Source organism: Chanodichthys erythropterus, chromosome 11 (assembly GCF_024489055.1).
Source record: "Chanodichthys erythropterus isolate Z2021 chromosome 11, ASM2448905v1, whole genome shotgun sequence".
In the NCBI taxonomy this organism is placed as follows: Eukaryota; Metazoa; Chordata; class Actinopteri; order Cypriniformes; family Xenocyprididae; genus Chanodichthys; species Chanodichthys erythropterus.
Window position 1 is genome coordinate 20,147,577 of NC_090231.1, and position 21,727 is coordinate 20,169,303.

Sequence of the window (21,727 nt, forward strand, 5' to 3'; positions counted from 1 at the left end):
TTTGGATCAATTCGTATTGTGTTTAAATGTGCTTTATAAATAAATGTTGTTGTTGTTGAATTACTTGTTATTTTGAACAGTATTCTCAAGTGAAAAGTATTCTAAAGTTATAACTCTCTAGTAATGACTGAAGTCATTGTAAGCGTTTGAGGTTTTTGTAAGGTTTTGGATAGTAATGACTCTACATCCTTCAAAAGGAATAACTAATTTATTAAATTAAGTATTCTAAAGTGATGAACAAGGTATCCCAATAGAAATGACTCAAATGTTACCAAATCTGTCAGAAGCAATTACTGTACAAAACCAAAAGCTTTCAATGATTTCAGTCATTACTAGGGAGTTATCATGCTTTTCACTGTTAGAATACTGTTTCAAATAATTACACTGTAAAACCCGATAAGTTACGGTAACTCAAGCCATTTGAGGAAACCGATTGCCTAAAACCATTTAAATTTTAAAACCAATAAGTATGAGTACTGTATCTGAGTAAACTTATATTTTTATATTTACTTATAAGTGTTTATAGTAAACTATAAATTAATTTATATTTTAGTGTTTTAGTCAATCATTAGAGTAAATCCAACTTAAAATTTTAAGTTTATTCCACTCATTCAGTTTGAATTCAGGTAACAAATCCAACAACTATATAGCTACTTAAATGTTTTGAGGAAACTGATTGACGTAAATGGTTTAAGTTAATCAAACTCAAAGTTACATTTATTTTCTTTATACATATAGTAATCTGCTGCAACTCAATCATATTAAGTTCAGCTTACTACAATGAAATTTTGAGTTCACGCTACTTTTTTCTATTAAGTACAATGAACTTTCATTATTATTTGAGTGAAACAAACTAATTTCATTTAATTCATTTCACTGTTCGGTGTTACAGTGTAGTAATTCCTTCTGAAGGATTTGGTAATGCTTGTGTCATTACTGGTGTGTTACCATGATCTTCAGTTTAGAATTAATGATACATTATGCATTTTTCACATTAATTATGAACCTGTATACAGTTCTTAGTAGGTATGAAAAAAATAGTAGATATTGATGAACTACCTCATTCAACATATAAGCACTATTATTAGTTCATCAGTTTCTTGTTAGTTAATAGTAGTTACTAGAATGTATGAATTGAGTTCCTCATTTGATCCTGTATAGTTATTCATTAATGATGGAACTGTATTCTGTATTTTTTGTAATGGACACTCTTATATATCTGTGACCCATAAACATCTATGCGCTGTAAAGAACTTTTGATAATGGCTAAGCGAGCAGTTTAACTGTCCTGAAAAGATGTAGAAAGGGGCAAGTCTGCTTTGTTTGCCTCAACAGCTGTGAGACGCAATGTAGAGGGCTGTTCCTCATTAAAATAGGGTGTGAACGAGGGGGGGAGGGACGACATGGTGATTGGGTCTAAAGGAAGGTTTCAGCCCTTAAAACAAGTGTTCTACTTCCTGTGAGAACATCCTTCTCCCTCAAGTGACTGTAGTATCTACCCATGCTAAAAGCATGCTATTTGATTTTTGATGATTGTCCTTAACACACAATAGACAACACCTGTTGTAAGCTTGGTTAAGCTCAGGGCGGCTGTAGCTGGAAAGCTAATCCAAAAGGGGCTTTTCTGCATCGAGCCCTAGACTCTGCAGAATTAACTTGTGATGCGAGGCATCATCTAATGAACATGAAGCATAGATTTAATCCCATTAGCCGGTGGTCGGCTTGACCTCTGACATGCAGTCACCACATTATAATCTCTATCCCTCTCTTTCTCCTGTTTCTGCCAGCCTTAGACAATGATTATCTTTTGTCTCTGTTCCTTGGCCTGTAAACAGGCAGCATAACATTGACTAATCTGCACATATGGCATTGAGGCTCTAGACCTTTGACGCAAAAGCTAGCTATTGTTTTAGAGGATGGTATTGATTATGTTCATATTTAACATAGCCTCTGTCAGGAGAAAATGCTTCAGCGAGCACATCAATTACTGAACAGACTGTCATCTGAATATTGATCAAAATAAAGCCTCAGATGCGCTAACAAGACTTAAAGCAATTAATGATTACCAGAAACACTGCTATGGATTATTGAACAAAGTAAACAGAATGATTTAAGAATGCCAACTCAAGCTGCCTTTCTAGACAACAGAACAGCTTCATCTTCTGTGAATTGAGCTGCTTGTGTGATATAGACTTTGCAGTGTCTGTTTGCCGAGAGGGTTATCAGGCTTTGAATTCATCAAGGCAGTGGTAGTGGTAGGGCTGCCCAAATTCCCAAATTGTACTCACTTTTGCACATTTAAATCTGCTATATATGCAATTTCATCTCCCCTTTCTCCTTCTAATGGAGTTGAATGGCCAGTTTCAAATGGCAGAGAGCAAGATTATCAGTGAATAGCAACTCGTCCTCAAAACATATGATTTTAGAAGACCTGGAATATAGGGCACTTTTTAGAGCATGAAGTATATATATTTTTCATTATTAAAACAAAACAGCAATTAAATCATTAACCACTGCTAATATTATTGGTTCCATTGTGTTAAATTTAGTTTCCCCCCCCATCTCTGAGACATTTAAAAAAAACAAAAAAAAAACTGCTAAATAAATACACATAAATAATGTGAGTGTTCCTTTTTCCTACATTAGATGGGGGGCAAAAGTCGTTCTAGTTTCAAAGAAGTAGGCTATGTAACCAAAAAATGTAAAGCCACTGTATCAAATGGAACATGAAAAATTATGAACTGCTGCCCTCTGCTGGACAAAACCAAGGGCAGCGAACACTATGGAGAACACAATGAGCTACACAAGAGGCCATGCTAAATGTGAACATAAAATCTATATCATCCTCAAAAACAATAGCTCACTTTTGTGTCAAAAAGAGCCTCAATGCCATATGTCAATTCAAAATTGTCAATATGTTCTAATGCAATATACCTGTTTGCTACTTATGTTGCCTGTTTACAGGTCAGGGAACAGAGACATTTGAATCAATTGTCCAAGGCCACCAGGTATTATACACCTTAATAAGCAGCACAATATTTTAGTTTCATTCAAAAATATTTAACACGCTGTAAGCCTAAAGCAGTGAGACTCACCACCCAGAATAGTGTTTTATTTGCCAGTGTTTGATACTCATCAATGGTGGACAGCACACTGAGGATCAGGCAAGAAAGCACAATGAGGAATCTGCAGAGGGAAAGGAAGATATGTCAGTTTAACATTTAAACAATAAAATGTGTGTGTGTATGTACAGGTTTATATTACACTGGACCAAATAGTCCCCACAAGGACAGTAAAACCTGAGATCACCTACATTGTGGGAACCAGCCAGCAGTCCCCATGGGGGAAATGGATTAATAAACATACTAAGTTATTTTTTGAAAATGTAAAAATACCAACGTTTTCTGTGATGGGTAGGCTTAGGGGTAGGGGTAGTGTAGGGGGATAGAATATACAGTTTGTACAGTATAAAAACCATTACGCCTATGGAGAGTCCCTACAAGGATAGTGAACCAGATGTGTGTGTGTGTGTGTGTGTGTGTGTGTGTGTGTGTGTGTGTGTGTGTGCAGTCAAGTTCAAGTTCGGTTTATTTCTAAAGCACATTTAAAAACGGCCAGAGGCCGACCAAAGTGCTGTACAACAATTAGAGGAGGAGTGTACATAAAATAAACAAGAAACAGTTCAAAGACAAAGAACAAAAGGCAGAGAAATATACACAGACACACACACATACACACACACACATTATACATATGTATATATATATATATATATATATATATATATATATATATATATATATATATATATATATATATATATATATATATATATATACACACACACACACATATACACAATACATACACATGCATATACTCAAATACCTACATATTACATACAAATTGCAAGGGAGAAAAGATGAGTTAAGGCATGATTTAAACTCAGATAAACTGGAAGCCATTCTAATAGAGTTTGGAAGATTGTGTGGGGCCAGCCACTTCAAAAGCTCGACTACCCCTTGTCTTCAGACAGGTTCTGGGGATCTTTAGGAGTAATTTTCCCTCCGATCTTAGTCCACTCACAGGAGTGTAGAGGTGAAGTAGGTTAGTCAGATAGGAGGGAGCTAGATTATTCAAAGATTTAAAAACAAGTAGCAGATTTTATACTCAATTCTGTAATGGGCAACATGGCACAGTCCTGGTAGTAAACCCTACATTATGGGGACAAAATGTCTCCAGAAAGATGTCAATATCTGAAATCCTTGTCCTTTTGGTGACATTTTTTGGTCCCCATGAGGAAAACAGCTTATAAATCATACTAAGTGATGTTTTGTAATGTTGAAATGAAGAAAGTCTTCTGTGATGGGTAGGTTAAGGAGTAGGTTTAGGGTCAGGGGATAGAATATACAGTTTGTACAGCAGTGTGTGTGTGTGTGTGTGTGTTTAAATAGAAATTTCTTTAGTCACACTTTAGTAGAGGGTCCAATTCTCACTATTAACTATTAACTATGACTTTTGCCTCAGAAAACAACTAATTACTGCTTATTAATAGTTAGTAGGTTAAGTAGGATTAACGGATGTAGTATATGGTCATGCAGAATAAAGCATTAATATGTACTTTAAAACTACTAATAAAGAGCCAAAACCTTGCATTATGCATGCTAATAAGCAACGAGCTAATAGTAAGAAATGGACCCTAAACTAAAGTGTTACCCTTTCTTTATTACAGTTTTTTACAGACGCTAGGACACATTTCTCAATACTTAGGTCACTTTTGCAAAACTCTTCACACAGTGAGCACAACAGAAGTCTATGTGGGCTAAACTGAGGATCAATTATCATTGCTTTGGCACAAAATGCATTCAATGACTACATCTCTCAAATTTCATTAATTCTTTTCTCACTCAGACACAACAACTGCCAAAACTCTTTGTACGTACAGGCCAATTTGCACATGCTTACATACTGTTTTCAAAACTGTTAAACTTGTGTTCAAAACAATAACATACAGTTTTTTACAATCACTTTGCTACTATTTTCAGAACCTTGATGTCATTTTTCAAAACTCTAGACACAAAACTCAAAACGGTTATCACTTGTAACACAGGCTGTCTAGTGTTCAAAACATAGCATTGTGCATTCACATCTTTAAAGAAATCTTGCACTTGCACAATCAATGGTTCAAAACACAAATTTACTGTGAAATACCACTGAAACATAACTATAGATCACCCAAACACAAGCAACCGATAGTTTCACTGCGTCATTGTTCTTACAATCATTAAATATTGTAGAACAAAATAGGTGATACAGGTTTCATTATGGTACTACATGTATAGTAAAATACATCTCTGTAAAAGTACTGCAGTAGTAGAGAAAATACTACAAACACAGTGTAATCATTGAACAAAGTTTGTAACATATTGATGCAAAACACTACAGTACAATCACAACATAGGTTTATTTGAATCAAAGCAAAAATAAATGACTAGAAACAAGACAAAAACTCTAAGTTAGAAGAGCATTTTTTGCAGTGTGAGAAGGTGGTACAGTATTTGGGGCCATAGACACAGTGTCTGATGAAGCATTATGATAAAATATTGGGCTACATCCATGGATATTGTAGTCTAATTGGTTCATGCTCCACGCTAATTGGTGACAATGAATCTCATTAACCTGAAACTTTCATGATTTACAGTAAATATGGAAGATTATTTTTCTGTTTCCATACAACTCTGTATTAAGTGTAATGCAACGGTTACTTATCATTTTGAGCAGTTATATCAATTGATAGTTAGATCATTGTAAGGAAATGAATAGACACTCATTTGAAATGTAATGTGTGAATTGCCTTTTGAAATAGTAGTAATTTGATGTTAAGTTGTGTCATATTGAACATGTGATTATTGTTGAATGAACAAATGATCTAAATTTTATGTGTATTGTATCCAAGCAATTGAGAAAAGGGTTAGAGTTTTGAAAAATATGCATTTTGATCATTGGTTGTGAGTTTTGTGTATAGAGTTGTGAAAAATGACATCAAGGTTCTGAAAATAGTAGCAAAGTGATTGTAAAAAACTGTAATACAAAACTGAATAAGATAGCAATTTGCTACATTTCTACAGTAATATAGTTATGAAATATATTCTGAATCTAAAAAAATCAAATCCTATCAAAACAATTAGATGAAACTGAACACCTACACAAGCATTAGTCTTTCAATTTCATTACCATCAACTCAAAAGGGGAAACTTAGGAATAATTTTGTTCTGTAATGTAAACATGGACCATATAACATAAACTGCAGTGAATTATAAGCAGTAGAGAGTGTCATTCTTGTTTTGTTATGAAATTTTAAAAACAAAAACATTGTATATTGCTAACTGATGTTAATGTTTTTAGGTCGATGTTTTAAGTGACAAAGCGTGTTTGCTGGGTGAAAACCTTTGCTAGTGTTCTGGAAGAATGAGTTGATTTGAGACATGTATAAAGTGTTTTGGTAGATTTAGTGCATTTTGAATGTGAAATTAACTGCTGTGCCAAGATGAAAGTTGGTTAGGAGAACTGTGTAAAGAGTTCTGAAAAAGTGACCTAAGTATTGAGAAATGTAGCGATTGTAAAAAACTGTAATCAGCCTGGACATGTCAGTTTAGGAAATCAGTTTAGGGTATCTTTTCTCAGATTCACAGACTAGTCTGTTAGAAGAAATCAGAACATGCCAAAAAATACATTCTATAAAGGGTGCAGATTGATTTCTAAACCCCTGCAGAATCTACAGTACTGTAGATTAAGCACATAACAGCAAGGTCATCATGTTTACTCTCAGTCTAAACCCACAAACTTCTGAGACAAAAGAAAATGTTCTTTCACAGAGTTTGTTCACAGACAACTATGCAAATAGAATATTCTCATATGCTTTAAACCTCTATATTGATTTGTTTTACTTATGAACCATAATTTACAACCGCATATGAAGGAGAAGACAAAACAGCTATTTGTTGTTGTTTATTTTTAATTTAATTTTTTTTTTTGGTACATCGGATGTGAAAGTTGTCTATTGATTTAATTAGGAATACATTTAATCTTGTAATTAAAAATGTGTTTTAATCTTCTCTGAACTGCACTAATACGCAGCAACTGCTATTTCCCCGTGTTTGTTTTTGGCAGTTATGCTTAACAAATTACAACTGCTCTATTAGCTCAATAATTCATCAGTCTGACTGCTTTAACAATAAAAATGAAACACCAAGAGGTATGAAACCCAGCTGCCAGACAAACAGTGTCCAGCTGTTGCCTGTCAACACAAATTCAGAGGGAGGGGCCAGAGTTGTAAGTAAACATACACACATAGCCTTGGGGTAAGATGGCTGCCTGACAAATATCTATCTTATTATGTAATCATTACTGCTGAATGACCTTGAACCTGCCGCAAGCAGTCGAGAAGTTACATGTCAATACAGATGCCACAGGCTACCGTACCATGCAACAAATAATTGATCTGCCAGTCCACAGCGGTTAGTCAGGGATAATAAACACAGCAAACGACTGTGTTGCTAACAGCAATTAGTGGTAAAATCAACAAAAAAATAATCAGTGCAATGAGAAATAGTATTTTGAGGAGTGGAGCTAAACAGTATTAAATTTGCATCAGGCTATTTTAACTATTGATACCTGCAGAAATCTCTGAAGTTTATAATATTTAACCAGCGGTTTTAAATATTTGCCTCTTTACTGGTGTCTCAGGTATATAGCTGTGGTGGTCTGCAAATTAGTATTTACTGGCATTGTGCACTGTTCAGAATCAAATTCAGAATGCCTTTTAAATGCCAATTCAGTTCCAGTATAATTTAATTTTAAGCAAACAGGATGCAGAATTGCAATTCGAATTTGAGTGCAAGGAAGTTGAGTTAAAATGAACATTACATCTTATTTATTGGGTTAGATACTTGTTTTAGATAGACACTTTTATCTAAAATAACTTATATTGCATTAAAGGGATATCAAACCCATTTTATCGAACCCATGACCATGCTCTGCTGTTTGAGCTACAGGAATTCTTGAATTGAAATTCAAAGAAATAGCTGTAATTTTTAACCAGAAAATTAAAGTTTGTCAAGATAAATAAAGCCTTGTTTTAACGTTTTGAAATTGTTTAAAAAGCCTTGAAGTTTACGGTTTGAAATAGAGATGGATGGATGGATGGACACATGTAGCTGTAGTAGTAGTCTGTCTGTGGATGGATGGATGAACGGACAGACAGGCAGGCAGACAGGCAGATGGAAAGATAGACAGACAGACAGACAGATGGACAGATAGAAAGTTGGATGGATGGATGGATGGACAGGCAGACAGATGGATAGATAGAAAGCTGGATAAATGGATGGATGGGTGAATGAATGGATGGACAGGCAGACAGACAGATGGATAGATAGACAGACAGATAGGCGGACGGACAGATAGATAGAAAGATGAATGGATGGATGGATGGATAGATGGATGGATGGATGGATGGATGGATGGATGGATGGATGGATGGATGGATGGATGGATGGATGGATGGATGGATGGATGGATGGACAGACAGACCGACAAACGGATGGATGGACGGACGGACAGATAGAAAGATGGATGGACACATGTAGCTGTAGTAGTGGTCTGTCTGTCCAACTGATGGATGGATGAACGGACAAACAGGCAGGCAGACAGGCAGATGGAAAGATAGACAGAAAGACAGACAGATGGACAGATAGAAAGTTGGATAAATGGATGGATGGATGGATGGATGGATGGATGGACAGGCAGACAGACAGATGGATAGATAGAAAGTTGGATAAATGGATGGATGGATGGATGGATGGACAGGCAGACAGACAGATGGATAGATAGACAGACAGATAGGCGGACGGACAGATATATAGAAAGATGAATGGATGGATGGATGGATGGATGGATGGATGGATGGATGGACGGACGGACAGACCGACAAACGGATGGATGGACGGACAGACAGATAGAAAGATGGATGGACACATGTAGCTGTAGTAGTGGTCTGTCTGTCCAACTGATGGATGGATGAACGGACAAACAGGCAGGCAGACAGGCAGATGGAAAGATAGACAGACAGACAGACAGGTGGACGATAGAAAGTTGGACAGATGGATGGATGGACAGATAGAAAGATGGATGGATGAATGGATGGACAGGCAGACAGACAAATGGATAGATAGATAGACAGACAGACGAACGGACAGATAGAAAGATGGATGGATGGATGGATGGACGGACGGACAGACCAACAGATGGACGGATGGACAGATATATAGAAAGATGGATGGATGGACTGATGGACAGAAAGACCAGTGGAGAGACAGACAGACGGAAGGACGGACAGATAGAAAGATGGATGGATGTATGATGGATGGATAGATGGATGGATGGATGGACAGGCAGAAAGATGGATAGATAGATAGACAGACAGAGAGACAGAAAAACAGATGGATGGACAGATAGAAAGATAGATGTATGAATGGATAGATGGACGGACAGACAGACAGGTAGACAGACAGACGGACGGACAGACAGACTGATAGACAGGTAGATAGACCGACAGATAGATAGATAGATAGACGGACAGATAGATAGATAGATAGATAGATAGATAGATAGATAGATAGATAGATAGATAGATAGATAGATAGATAGATAGATAGATAGATAGATAGATAGATAGATAGATAGATAGATAGATAGATAGACAAAAATTATTTAGACATTTTTGATGTTTTTTATATATTTTTTACTAGTGGGTACAGGACAATATAGTTCATTTATGTAAGTGAGGATAGAAAATGAAAGTAAACTGACATATTATACCCAAAAATTCTTCATACAGTGGATTACCAATAAAACTAATAACAATTTGGAACCAAAAATTAATCAGACACTTTGACCTGACCATGTTTTGCTTTAGTGTTTTCTGACATAATTAAGATTATTTTTTTCTGACACAGTTTAACTCTGCTATCTTGTCATATTTTATTACCTTTTTTAAAAAACTAAAGTGAATAAACTCTATTAATGAATGAAATGTTCAAGGTGTCTGAATAAATTTTGGTTTGACTGTATAGGGAAGCAAGGCTTAGAGAGAATTGGGATAAGGAGATAACTCTCAGACTTCTTGCGAATCCAGGTTAGGTCAAACCAAAAAGAATTGTAAGTTAGTTAGAGTAATGCAAATTTTTAGTTTAAATAAAATGGTTTAGATCCATTTGCCCTCTTCACAGCATGCACTAGGGCATGATTAATTAAAATGGTTGCTTTGTTTGACCACTTTCCATGTGTTGCCTTCTTAAAAGCCACTTGACAGACAGACATTTCATTTACGAACGTACATTGCTAGCCAGATAACAATAAAAATGTACAGAACACAAATACTAGTTTTTCCAAAAGCATGTGCACATGCTGGGTCACACTTTGACGATAAGTGCCTTTCATTCCCCCATGGCTTTGCAGCCTTTGAAGCAGTGATAAGCATGTGCACATTCTTGGCTAACATACCCTGCCTTCTACACTCACGCTTCCATAACGCTTCCGTATTCAGACGAGACTCCTCAATTTCCTGCTGCAGCTAACAGTGTGGTCAAGTGGTCGACTGGTGCTCAAGGCTCTACGCTAGCAAGGCAACAGGTGGGGATGAATTATGCACTGAGGAGCCTGGAGATTCCAGTTGTGCCCTTAAGCGAGGCAATTAACCTCAATTTGCTCCATAGGGTCCATCACAATATTAGTACACCATAAATCACTTTGAATAAATCGCATGTGCTACATGACAAGCCACCAGTTAATTACAGACTAACCTCCAACCCTCAGCCTCATGCTCATCATTCTTAGAAACACATTAAAACAAGTATCAGTCAAATGATCCACGATTAGTGAAGTTTACCGTTTTTATACAGTGATGCAGCATCTGACACCCTCGCACTCAGATTCCCATGTTCTCTTGGCATCTCTGCCCAACACCACTGAGTCACAGGGTTACCAAACCCACAGGGCCCCTGCTGAACAGTCACCTCTGCAGCCAAGTTTAGCTGCCCGCTATCACCTCCTCTCCTGCTACAGATATAGACCATGAAATGTCCAATGAGTTAAGTCATTTTGAGAATTACAAAACAGCCACATTCTGCTGCAAAGCATCCTTTTTATATGTTACAATGTAATAATGATTCTTAGATCAAGTAATACTAGCAACAAGTAAAGATTGATTTTTGAGTCATTTTTTTAAATTGACTTACTATTACAAAATTATAACAGAAGCTCAAGCTCAACTAATGCATCTCAAATAATACAACTGCTTTTATAATACAACATAATCTGATTGGTTTTTCATTTTATTGACTTTCTGCTTTTTTCTAAAGTGTAGTACATATAGGCTTAGAGAGAATTGGGACAAGGAGATAACTCTCAGACTTGTTGCAAATCCAGGTTAAGTCAAACCAACAAGAATTGTAAGTTAGTTAGAGCAATGCACATTTATTTTTTAAATAAAATGGTTTAGATCCATTTGCCCTCTTCACAGCATGCACCAGGGCATGATTAATTAATATGGTTGCATTGTTTGACCACTTGCCATGTGTTGCCTTCTTAAAAGCAACTTATATTGCATTTAAAGTACATCTTTTGTGTCAATTCATGCATTTCCTGGGAATTGAATCCATAATCTCTGCATTGTCAGCATCATGCCCTACTGTTAGAGGTACAGGAACTTGCTGTGTTTCATGTACCAAGTGTTGAGGTCTGTGTGTGAGTGCTTATCACCTCATGAGTATTCATGTAATGAGTAGGCTACTCATGCAATGTCATGTCATTAGTTCAGGACCACAACCACTTCACTTTCTAAGCCATGCACTTCTTTTTCTATAGACATAACTCATATATGCTACGCGTATTACTGAAACAAAAGTAAAACCATGTAAATAAAGTGATTTTCATAGACCCCTTGATAACTTAATAAATCATATAGGCCTACCTTAATATACAGGGTATAATTTTCTGTAGTTTTTACTTAATAAACTAGTAGATTCATATTTAAAACCTTCATAAAAAAAACATTACTTATGAGTTTTATGTTGAAAATGAATGCAATTAATTATGTTGCAATGAATTAATTATTTACTGTCATTGCTATTGATAAAATAATGTAGTTTCCGTATGCTGAAGTGCTGCACTGAAGGGATTATTTCATGCAAAAAAACAATAACTATTATCAAACATTTACTTAAGTGACTCCTGCAACAATAAAATTATTTTAAACATAATTAGGCCTATTGTTTAATAGAAAAAGATGGCATGGCGGTGTAGACTATTTCTCATTCTCTATAACAATCAGAAAAAATACTCACACTGTAAAATGATACACAAAGCATTTCCAGCCTGATGGTCTCTCCAAGAAATTATATACTCGTCCTTGAAAGAAGGACCTAGAGAGTGTGGGACGGGTGGCGCTGTACACGGACATGCGGGGATGGAGGTGAGATGCCCGGCGGTGAGTGATTACTGCCTGCTCCGCAGACGCTCCTCCAAACCCCACACTGTAATTTCGCATATGCAGAGTTTCGTTCGTCTCCAGTTCTGCAGGTCCAATAGTCCATGAAGGCTCTGTCGCTGTACTGTGAGGAGGAGAGGTCATGCTGCTACTGGGAAAATACTTTCACGCCTGATCTCACACCCAACTCAAAACTATATCAACTTTCGGTGTGACGGCAACAGTAACAGATGAATTGGTTTAGGTTGTTTTTATTCCTCTCTTCTCCTGCGCTCAGAAAAGGTTAAAAACACTTTTTGCATCGCTTCATTCGTGTTTCAGGATGAACAGCAGCATCTGAGAGGGAAGTGCAGCAGGCAGAGCAGTAGGCAGCATAACGACTGAGGCAGCCCATCAGCAGCGGCACTTGACTCTGTCTACCACATGCATAAATACTCATAACTCAACGGTGAGTGACGTACCAGGAAGCACATGCCATCGCCAACAAAGGTAAACAGGGATTATGCTCAATATCAATATAGTGTATGTAGTATTCTAGTGCGTTTCTGTAGATTGAATTCAATGGAATAAAAATATTAGTTGAATGTTAATCTTAAATATAAATATTACGCTATAATTAAACTTAGGTCTACTCATGGCTTAATCTAAACTCCGGGCCATAATATTATCATATGAATATTAATTATACTTCTAGAGTAAAGGGTTGTAATAATCTAGATTCTAGATGGAGTGGGTCGCCCTCTCATGGGCAGCAACATGTTGACATCAAATTACCAGATGTGTCATGCAATTAAAGGTGCTAAAGAGGATGTTTTGTAATATTTTTGCAATATTACTTGAAACTGTCTTTAGTAACTGATAAAAGACTATTTATTAGGTGCACTTAGTAATATTAATAGGCCTATACATCATCTGTGCACGAGGTAGGGCCTTAAAAACATCAGCCAATAGTTTACGCGATCATCGCATAAACGATTGGCCCTCTGGCTTGTCAATCACTGCCGTGACGTTCCTTGTGAGAGACGAGCGCGGCTGCACGCTCCAGTAACTTTCCGACTCCACAGGCGCTGCACGCAATGTTTTTGTCCGGAGACAGGAGTAACAACTGCAGATTATGAGTTACCTGCGGTGAGTCCGACATAATGAATTCAATAACCCGACCCAGCGAATGCCGGTGGTAAACACTCGTGTTCCAATACTCGTGCGTGAGTTTTGGGAGGCGTTCCCTCGAAATGAGCTGTGAAGGAGGGGGGTTGTTCTTACGCATGCGCTCATTTCAAAAACTCACTAACAGTCTTTGGTTTCTCAGTCGACGAAAAGATCCTCTTTAGCACCTTTAACTGAGTTTCTTACTACTAATAAAAATGTGTTCTTATAAAAGCAGATAGTAGCAAAGTTCATACATTCATACAGAAGTCAGTATAGAGTCAAAACTTGTATTACTGAAATAAATGAAAGCCAGATGCACATAAAAAACAAGTTGATAAAAAAAAAGTTAGCAGGCATTTATGTTTAGACAAAGGTGAAGGTGCAGTTTCATTCAGCATGACCTTGAATGGCTCCCTCACCCTTGAGATGTCAGGAAGGTATTGATTCACTGAGATGCAGGTTTCAAATACTGTCATGTGGCAGTGAAGTGATGACAGATACTGTTGTCAAGTAGATATTAAGATAGGCCAGAGAGAGATGAAGGCAGAGATCATCTGAGCATAGTGTAGCTTATCCTCAAATACTTTCAGCACTGCAGACAATGACCAGACTTGCTATAAGGTCAGAGAACTTAATTATTTAGTTCCTGTTGATGCTATTGAAGAATCTCTGTAGTGCTTTTTCAGAGTTGTAAAATAATGATTGTGAGGCAGTGGTATGAGCCATCTTTTTGGCTACTTTTAGTTTGACTGAGTATAAAAGATATTAGCAACTTTTACTCTGTACTTGACTACATTTATGAATAAGTATGCACTCCAATATATTTGTGATGAGTAATGCAATTACTTGTTACATTTTGCATGGCACCTAACTTTCTTTGCGTCAGTTTATATCTGCTACAAAAGAAGTGCTATCACCATCTACAGGGCATTGAAGGTATTATAACCTTTTGCGTTTTGCCCTTTTGCAAATGCCAGTGGTTTAGCAGGTGGTTGCTGAATCACAGGTGTTTTATATACGAGATGAGGACATGGCTGCAGTTGGTGATAAGGCTGATGACGTCCAGTGCTTTGACTATTTCATTTTCCTTAACGTTACTTTAATTATTTGTTATATTGAAGAGATGTTTTTGAAGGCCATTGGCTTACTTATGCCCTTTTTGAGCACTTGAGCTTAACTGAGACTTGCGTGTTTGTAGATAAGGCTGTTGTGTCGACCTTGATTTATTGCAATATTGGGATGTTCAATTTAATTTTGATTTTAGAAAAAAAAAAAACGTGATTGCTCTCCTCACAAATCAGCTGTTACTTGTTTTTCACTGGTATGTCTCTTGGTGTTGAGGACTAGTGCATATTTGAGCCTAAATTCAGTATAAAATACTTAAGTACTGATACTCTAAAACTTCAGATACTCTAAAACTTTTATTTAAGTTGTAAATAGGAATTGGTGACTTGTAGCTCATAATGGAGTCATTTTTGCTGTAAAGTATCTGTACTTTTACTCAAGTATGGTTTTCAGGTAGTCCTTACACCTCTGCTGTGAGGAAACATATTACTGTTTCCTGTTATCCCATGCAGGCAGTTGTTGAAAAAGTAATAAGATATGTAAAGCCAGTTTTAGGGCATGTTTACACAACAACGATGTACTAAAAACAGAAAAGATTTTCTTTGCATTTTTCGTGTGCAGACGACACCATTGTCAAAATGATCCCCGTTCACACGGATCCGTGAAAACGCCTAAAACGCTGTATCATACTGCAAGACCAGTATTTGGCGACATCACTTATAAAGAAACACTACAGTACACACCTATAGACTGAACACATAATATGCTGGACATCACCGTTTTCACAAATTCACATTTTTGTAGTTTACACAGAGAGTACAACGTATTGGTTTTCAAAAGTGCACTTTGACACCCGTTTTCAAATGTTTGCATGTTCAGGCTCCCAAAACACTGTTGTGATGTAAAATGAAAAGTTTTACGTTTTTAATAGAAAGCGGTGTCGTGTAAACACCCCCTTTGATACCATATGATGGAAATTCCATTTTATTTATTTAAGCACATTCAAGTTTGCAATCCCCGTAGTGTCATTAAATTAAGATCTTTCTGAATGTGGCATAAACTGTTTTTAAATTCAGCTGCAGTATTCTGCAATGTACAGCAGGGAGCAGCATTTTCGCTGACCTCTCTTCTCTCCCTTGTCAAAACAGCAAAACATGATCAGATCTTACAATTCTGATCTTCCACTGGCTTGATAAAGCTCTCTTTGAATTGACACCTAGTTGATTAAAATGAATAGATTATGACAGAGTGGCATCACTGAAAACAGAATATGCCTTCATAGGTTACTAAAAATCTAGCAATAAACAAAAAAGATCCTAAATGCTATATCCTTCATCTGAAATTCAGCCCAGTTTCCAGAGCCTAGATTGATGAGGTCATCCTGGACATTTCTCGTATGGAACAGTAAGAAATGAACATTCATAAATGGGTTAGGCCTACTAACATACTTTTGTTATTCACCTCATGCCTTATTCCCAGAATGCTTTGGAAAAACAGGTCTGCAAGAGTAACCTGTTAATGTTCATTTTTAGAAGTGTTTATATGACTTGTGTTTGACAGCACTGTGAAAAATCAAGGCACATATAATGTTATTTGTCAAACGTGGCACACTCCTCACTGTGAATAAATCGCTTCACAAGCCTTGTCATCACAACCTTCTCCCTAGACGTTCTTAGCAAAAACCATTACATAATTGTCTCATCTCTCAGCAGCAAGATGTTATTTTACTAAATTTTTCACCAATTTGTTACATTCTGAACTTTTTATAGTTACTTTTCCTGACCTACTTTTTGACCCCAAAGACCGAACATCAGTAATCTTAGCTAGAATGGCGATGCAATTCCCTTTGCTTGCAAGCATGACTTCAACACAGGCTGTAAGCTTTAATTAGGCACATCTACTTCTTGGATCCTCCACAGAGCCCTCTAATGGAGCTAAACAGAGGTATTGGATGTAAATGGCAGAATATGGATCTATAATGATCCATTTTGCTTGAGAGACAGGGAAGAATGACTATTTTTGTCTTTTATGTGGTTTGTTTTGATGTTTGGATTAGACGCTAGAGCTACCTATGACTCCCTGCTGAAGAAAAGAACTGGCTGGTGAAATGTCATGAACACTTTCTTTATATGGTGGATTTAATGCGATGCTTTTGAGCACCAACCATACAATGAACTGTATCATAAAGCACCTATTGGGGTGCCTATTGATTGAGCCCTGCAGAGCTCAAATTCATTACAGCTGAAGTAGCTTTTGATAACTTGTTTTTATGTATTGCCTAGAAAAGTGCTTCTCTCTAACTGAGTAGACTCTGTCGATTCTCTGCTACACTAAATTAACCATTGCCAACCCTCAAGCGCAGTTACCTCACTTCACTCCGTCACACCCTGAGGGATTAAACCCCTCACTTTGCACGACTTTGTAAGTGTGGGTGTGTGTGGATGGCTGTGTTCTGCGGGAGTCTAAGGTAAAGCTGGCTGCGTTGAGCTCCTGCTCAGTGAAGTGAGAAGAAGAAAAAAAATCACTAGATATTTTTATCCACAGTGCTGGATTGAAACAACTGGAATGGGCCGGAAGTGAATGATGAAAACATCTTCATGAGATAAAGAGGTTGTGTTATAACTAATGAATGCCCAAGAGTATCTTTGATCGAGTTGGTGGGTTACCAACAGATCTTCTATCCTGGGAAGAACAAGTATATTTGCTTGGGAATTCAACAGTGTCTGCCTTTTATGCCTGGAATCATTGATCTTCAATGCATTTCATGTCAACTGTGTCAACGATTGGCCGGGATAAAGTCCCTTGGGCAGTCCGTGAAGCTGTACAAAACCTTGAACAGGTACTGATTGAAAAGAGAGGATTCACTGCTGACATCAGGAATACTAATGTAGTTCAAGGTTTTTACACCTGCAATGAATTGGAACACAATAGCTCTTCAGTGCACCTTTGCTTGTCTGTCTCCTCATGGAGTGTAAGTGCTTTTACCCTCACCTCTCAAATGATGTCGAAGCAATATACATCTCCAGACTAATGGCTTATAAATGCTTTTTTATTGGCAAGTCACTGTGTTCAAAGTACACTTCGGAAAAAAGGCACAAAAGATGGTGACAAGTTAGTGCCTGGGAAGAAGCTGCATGGTGTCTCTGACCATTGCAAAAAAAACAAAAACAAAAAAACATATATATATAAAATATAGCTTTCGCCAGACTGCCTTCCATATTCAACTTAGGAAGAACGTGTAATGCCTCTCGCAGTTCAAAACGCTTACGCTACATCCTAGGTCTTCAGATTCAACATATGAAAAAACATGTAAGTTACATTTTTTTCCATAATTTGAATACGGAAGGCAGTCTGAAGACAGTCATATACACCTTGCATGGCTTGAGGGTGAGTAAATCATGGGGTAATTTTCATTTTAAAGTGATCTAATCCTTTAATGTTATGAAGCGACGAGAATACATTTTGTGCACAAAAACAAAACAAAAATAACTTTATTCAAAAATTTATTTTCTTGCCTGTCAATCTCCTACACTGTTGACATTGTAAACAGTGCAGCGCTTCCAGGTTCTTTGTCAGAACGATCAGTATTGATCAGTAAGATCAGTATTGGCCGACGCTGTACATGTGAGCAGCATGACGTATGCGTGTAAGCCGGCGTTCTGACGTAGAAGGTGTGTTCGACATCAGAGTTGCTGCTTGCAGTCGGGGAAGAGCTGAAAACAGAGACATGAAGCCGGACACTTTTTGCTTCCCATAGTGACACTTGCACTGTGTTTGCATACTGTATCTCAGTTGGAGTGAAATAAATGCAATATTTGTCTCATACACAGATTTTTCAGAGACATTTTCATTTTATACTTTATGTACTGCTTAATTCAGCATCTGTTTATACAAGAATATTCAACATAAGGCTATACTATTTAAATACCAATTTAGTGGGGTTTACTTTTTTTATCAGTTTTATTTAGATAAACATGACACAATATAACATTACGATTATACGAATAGAGCTTTAACTGTTATAAAAATACAGATTTATGAGCATTAGTGGAACTGAAGGTGTTAAAATAAACACGAAACACGCGTGAATGTTGTCATGTGGTGAATTCGGCCAATCGTGAAACAGCTATGTCATCATCAGAGCCAGTGCAGCCACTCAGGAGAAGTTGCGCCATCTTGAATCGCTCCTGCTGCACTTTGATGGCGTACATCACAGTCACATGGCGTTGGAGCTGTCTCAAGTCTGACAAAATTTCTAACCGGCATGCCCTGCTTCAAGTCAGACGCTGATTGGTCTGCACAGTGCTGCATGAAGTTGAACAAGCCTAGTCTTAGTTCCTGGTCAATATATGCGATTCCCTGTTCCCCTCATGTGATCCTGTCATGTGTTTCCCATGTTCGTGTTTCATGTTGATTGGTTCCCTTGTTTCCATTCCACTGGTTCCCTTGTTTTATTGGTTGTCATAGTCATGTGTTCCCTTTGTTCATGTATTTAAACCCTCTTGCCATGTCTATTGGTTGGATAGTGTAGTAAGTTGCTGTTATATTGTTTCCATGCTTCTGTGTTCCATGTGCCAGGCCATTGTTCATTGTCAAGTTCATAGTTTGTTTTGTTTCATGTCAAGATTGAATTTGTTTTGTTTTACGGTTTTGGATCTTTAATATTGTAAATGAACTGCACTTGGGTTCTGTTCACCAAAGTATTCGTCTACTCCATGTCAGCTCCGTTAAAGCTCTAAACCTGCTGCAGATATTACACCATATTGTGTTGCTATGCTTTGTGCCATTTTAGGCTTTATCTAAATGGTTTCCAGTATTTGGTTCAATAGATTTTTCTAAAACCATCTCATAGATACTATGTTTAGACTCACTGTAAAAGTATCTTCTGTTAGTTTATGATTAATTGCTCCTTTGCTGGCATTTCACACACACATATGTACCAGTACACATTTATGTTGACAGAATGAATGGGACTTTTCACCTCCCGAGAGCTGGAAGGGTTCACCATTTTGTTACATCACACAGTAATAGTTGAGGAGAGGCAAGGATAGGTCGGTGAGTCACTCTTTCCCTCCAAGACACTTTTTATTCCATGCTGTTAAACTAATGGGATCAGCATAGAACTACAGCGACTCTGCTGAATATGCCAGTATCAGACAGATCAGGGGTATGGCTCTCAGCTCACGCTACTGTCACAGGCGCCATCGTGCAATGCCATGAAGTGACTTATGGCTCCACGAATGAAACATCACGTCTCATGTGGCTGGGGACGGAATTCTTGCAGAGAGGTGATCAATCACCAGATCCATGCAAATGTAGCCTTTATTTTGTTTATGCCTCAGGAAATTCAAAATAAACAACATGTAATGCATAACAATTAAGAGCCACTTTGTATCCTGTCTGATATGATGACATGTAAACTAATCTGCAAAGGAAGAAACATAGATTTGCACTTAGTTTCCTCCAAAACAAACTGTGATGAAGTTTAGATATACCCCATACTCATGTGAGGAAGTGGTGGAGAAGAGGATGATGACAAAATTAGAGTTCATAATGAAGAATTCTTCATACCCCTCTCCACAGTCCGCTATCTTGAAGCACCTTTAGCCGTCGGCTTGTTCCAGCACTGTGCTCTAAGAAGCACTACTGGGAATCCTTCCTGCCTTCTACTATTAGGCTGTACAATGCTGTTTCCTCCTCACATGCTTCCCCACATATTACTCCTGCAGTTCCCCCAGTCAGAAGTAATGACACTGAACAAGGTCACTCTTTCCCATGCAAGAATCCATTACCATTAACAGATAACATATTCATATCTCTGACTGTAATCTATGTAATGCTACAGCACTGCATGTTAATTGCCATAAGAGGATATATATCGTTTGCATTTACCCAACATTTTCCACAGGGATCAATAAAGGACACTTAATGTCCATATGTCGTAAGCCTTAAATTTTAACAAAAGCATGTGAACTAAATGATGTTGTCAGACAAATGTTCTGTTCAATGTTCTGTCTCATTGTAAGATTTTGAATAAAAAAGTCAAATATATTTAAGCAATATCACAAGGCTGTGCTGATGTTACAAACGTGATTTTCCTTCTATAAAACTCCACCAATGAAAACAGTTCCAGATAGTCACAGCAGAACTGATGTCTAAATTATTCTCTGTTGTGAACGAATCAGAAGAGACTCATTCATAAGTCACTTTCTTCGTACCTAAGTGAAATCAAGTTAAGTGAATAATTCAATGACTTAAAATACCATCATGTTTTTCATTCCTGAGTAAATCAATGTTTTGCATTAATAGTTTGAATAAATGGTACAAAGAATGGATGACTCAATAACCGTTCAAAAAAACAAGAGATTAAAGGGGACATATTATTCAAAATTCATAAAATTATAAGGTGTTTGAACACAGTGTGTGTAAACAACCAGCCTGTAATGGTAAAAATCCACCCACTCTTTTTTTTTTTATATAATACCCATAAATTATCTCTCCAAACGAGTGGTTCCAGATTTCCCTCTACTCTTATGAAAGAGTAGGGGGAAGCCCTACCTATGACTGGAGACAATCTGCCCTATTAGCATAGATACGACCATGAGTGAGTAGCACCAGTCTGCCACTTGTTTTCTCGCTGCTGCGGCTGGAGATATACAATGTCTGTGCCAAAAAAACATTACAAATGCTCTGTTATTGGATGTACCAATGAACATAAGAAATTCAGTAAAGTGTTATATATTTGCACACATCATTTTATGCTGTACAGCTTCACAAACAAGAGTCAGTTCAATGATGGATTTGCACAAAAGATTAACATGACGGTACATGCTACTCGATGAGTTGAATCAACTTAACTCCACAACAACTACATAAATTTATCCACTAACCATTCAGAAATGTCCAGTTACATTTTAAAAGTTGTAACTTCTTCCTGAGTCTCTCCTTCAGTGTCTGACTCTGGTTCAA

The 21,727-nt window shown here is 37.2% G+C and overlaps 1 protein-coding gene across 1 annotated transcript in view; it reads right to left on the minus strand.

The window, feature by feature from the left end:
• kcnq1.1 (potassium voltage-gated channel, KQT-like subfamily, member 1.1) overlaps nucleotides 1-12,966 on the minus strand; it is a 41,456-nt gene extending 28,490 nt beyond the window's left edge. The window contains exons 1-2 of the mRNA XM_067400592.1: nucleotides 12,402-12,966; nucleotides 3,096-3,186 (exon numbers count right to left, since the gene is read on the minus strand). Coding sequence (XP_067256693.1) covers nucleotides 3,096-3,186; nucleotides 12,402-12,688 — 378 coding nt within the window. The 5' untranslated portion in view covers nucleotides 12,689-12,966. The remainder of the gene's footprint in view (nucleotides 1-3,095; nucleotides 3,187-12,401) is intronic.
• Between the last annotated feature and the right edge of the window lie 8,761 nt (nucleotides 12,967-21,727).